This window comes from Miscanthus floridulus, chromosome 16 (genome assembly GCF_019320115.1).
Source record: "Miscanthus floridulus cultivar M001 chromosome 16, ASM1932011v1, whole genome shotgun sequence".
In the NCBI taxonomy this organism is placed as follows: Eukaryota; Viridiplantae; Streptophyta; class Magnoliopsida; order Poales; family Poaceae; genus Miscanthus; species Miscanthus floridulus.
This window is the reverse complement of record NC_089595.1, coordinates 75985742-75987079: the sequence shown is the minus strand read 5'-3', so window position 1 is coordinate 75987079 and position 1338 is coordinate 75985742. Positions and strand designations below refer to the sequence as shown.

Below are 1338 nucleotides of genomic sequence, written 5' to 3'. Positions count from 1 at the left end.
TAATTCTAGAATATATTTTTTAGATTTGTTTGGAGTCACAAAAGTTTACAATATATTTTCTATTTTCTATGAACTTAGTCAATTTTTAAATATATTTGACTTCTTGTCACAAAAAAGTATATTTGATTTCGTCCAAACGTATAATTGAATCTTTTTTTTTGAATTGATTGAGGAAGTATATAAAAAAATTGTTAAAAAACGTTCGCAAGCAAAGCCTCTGCGAGCGGCCCTGTATTTTTGTTAGGGGCTTTTATATGTATGCCATTAAAAAAGTTTGTAATTACACATAAGCTATTAAAAAAATTGACCGCACACGAGTGTCATCGTTCTGAACTTCTTAACTCTCCACGCCATTCCGTCAGTGGTCTGTTTGTTTTTCACCGTTACATGTGGACCCGGTCAGTCAAAAGGTCCAAAATACCCTTAGAGTAGAGAAGGGTAATGAATTTTTGTTTCCCCTGTGCCACTCCCTGACTAAGCGTTTTGACGCCAAACTGCGCCGCTGGACGTGGACATCCCCGGCGGAGGCCGCGTGGTGGTGCTCAACACGGCGAACCTCCCGCTGGTGAAGGACGTCGGGCTGGGCGCCGACCTGGTCCGCATCGACGCGCACTCCATGTGCTCCCCGGGCTTCTCGTGCGACTCAGCGTACCAGGTCACGTACATCGTGCGTGGCAGCGGGAGGGTCCAGGTGGTCGGGCCTGACGGGAAGCGAGTCCTGGAGACCCGCGCTGAGGGTGGGGTGCTCTTCATCGTGGCTCGGTTCCACGTCGTCTCCAAGATCGCCGACGCGTCCGGGATGAAGTGGTTCTCCATCATCACCACCCCGAAGTAAGTGCATTGTTCGTCTTCGATCAGCTTGCCTGCGAATTGTACTGGAAATTGACTGGATGTTTGTTTGGAAACGACATTGCAGCCCGATCTTCAGCCACCTGGCGGGGAAGACGTCGGTGTGGAAGGCCATCTCGGCGGAGGTGCTGCAGGCGTCGTTCAACACCACGCCGGAGATGGAGCAGCTGTTCCGCTTCAAGAGGCTCGACTCGGAGATCTTCTTCGCGCCTCCCAGCTCCCACTGAAGCAGCAGCCGGAAGCCGGACGCCCACGCCCACGCCCACGCCCCACGGGGAGGAGAGTTAGGAGAGTCTCGGTGTCATCGTCGTCAGGTCGTGGTTAATAAAGAGAGTGGTCGTCGTCGTCGGCTTGCTGCTTCTTCAGTCGTTCAGTGCGTCGGTCAGTAGTCTTAGCGTCGTCAAGTCAGGGTATTAGAGAAGGGGTCCCGTCATTGAACGGCAAACTGCTTCGGAGACGAATACGATCTCTCATGCACGCTTTTGTTAA

At 51.0% G+C, this 1338-nt stretch overlaps 1 protein-coding gene across 1 annotated transcript; it reads left to right on the top strand.

Annotated features, from left to right (window-relative positions):
• Positions 1–488: 488 nt before the first annotated feature.
• On the top strand, positions 489–1338 carry LOC136514232 (13S globulin basic chain-like). The gene is made up of 2 exons (XM_066508217.1): positions 489–831; positions 917–1338. Exons 1-2 carry the CDS (start codon positions 617–619, stop codon positions 1074–1076), a joined length of 375 nt encoding a protein of 124 aa, XP_066364314.1. The 5' UTR covers positions 489–616; the 3' UTR covers positions 1077–1338.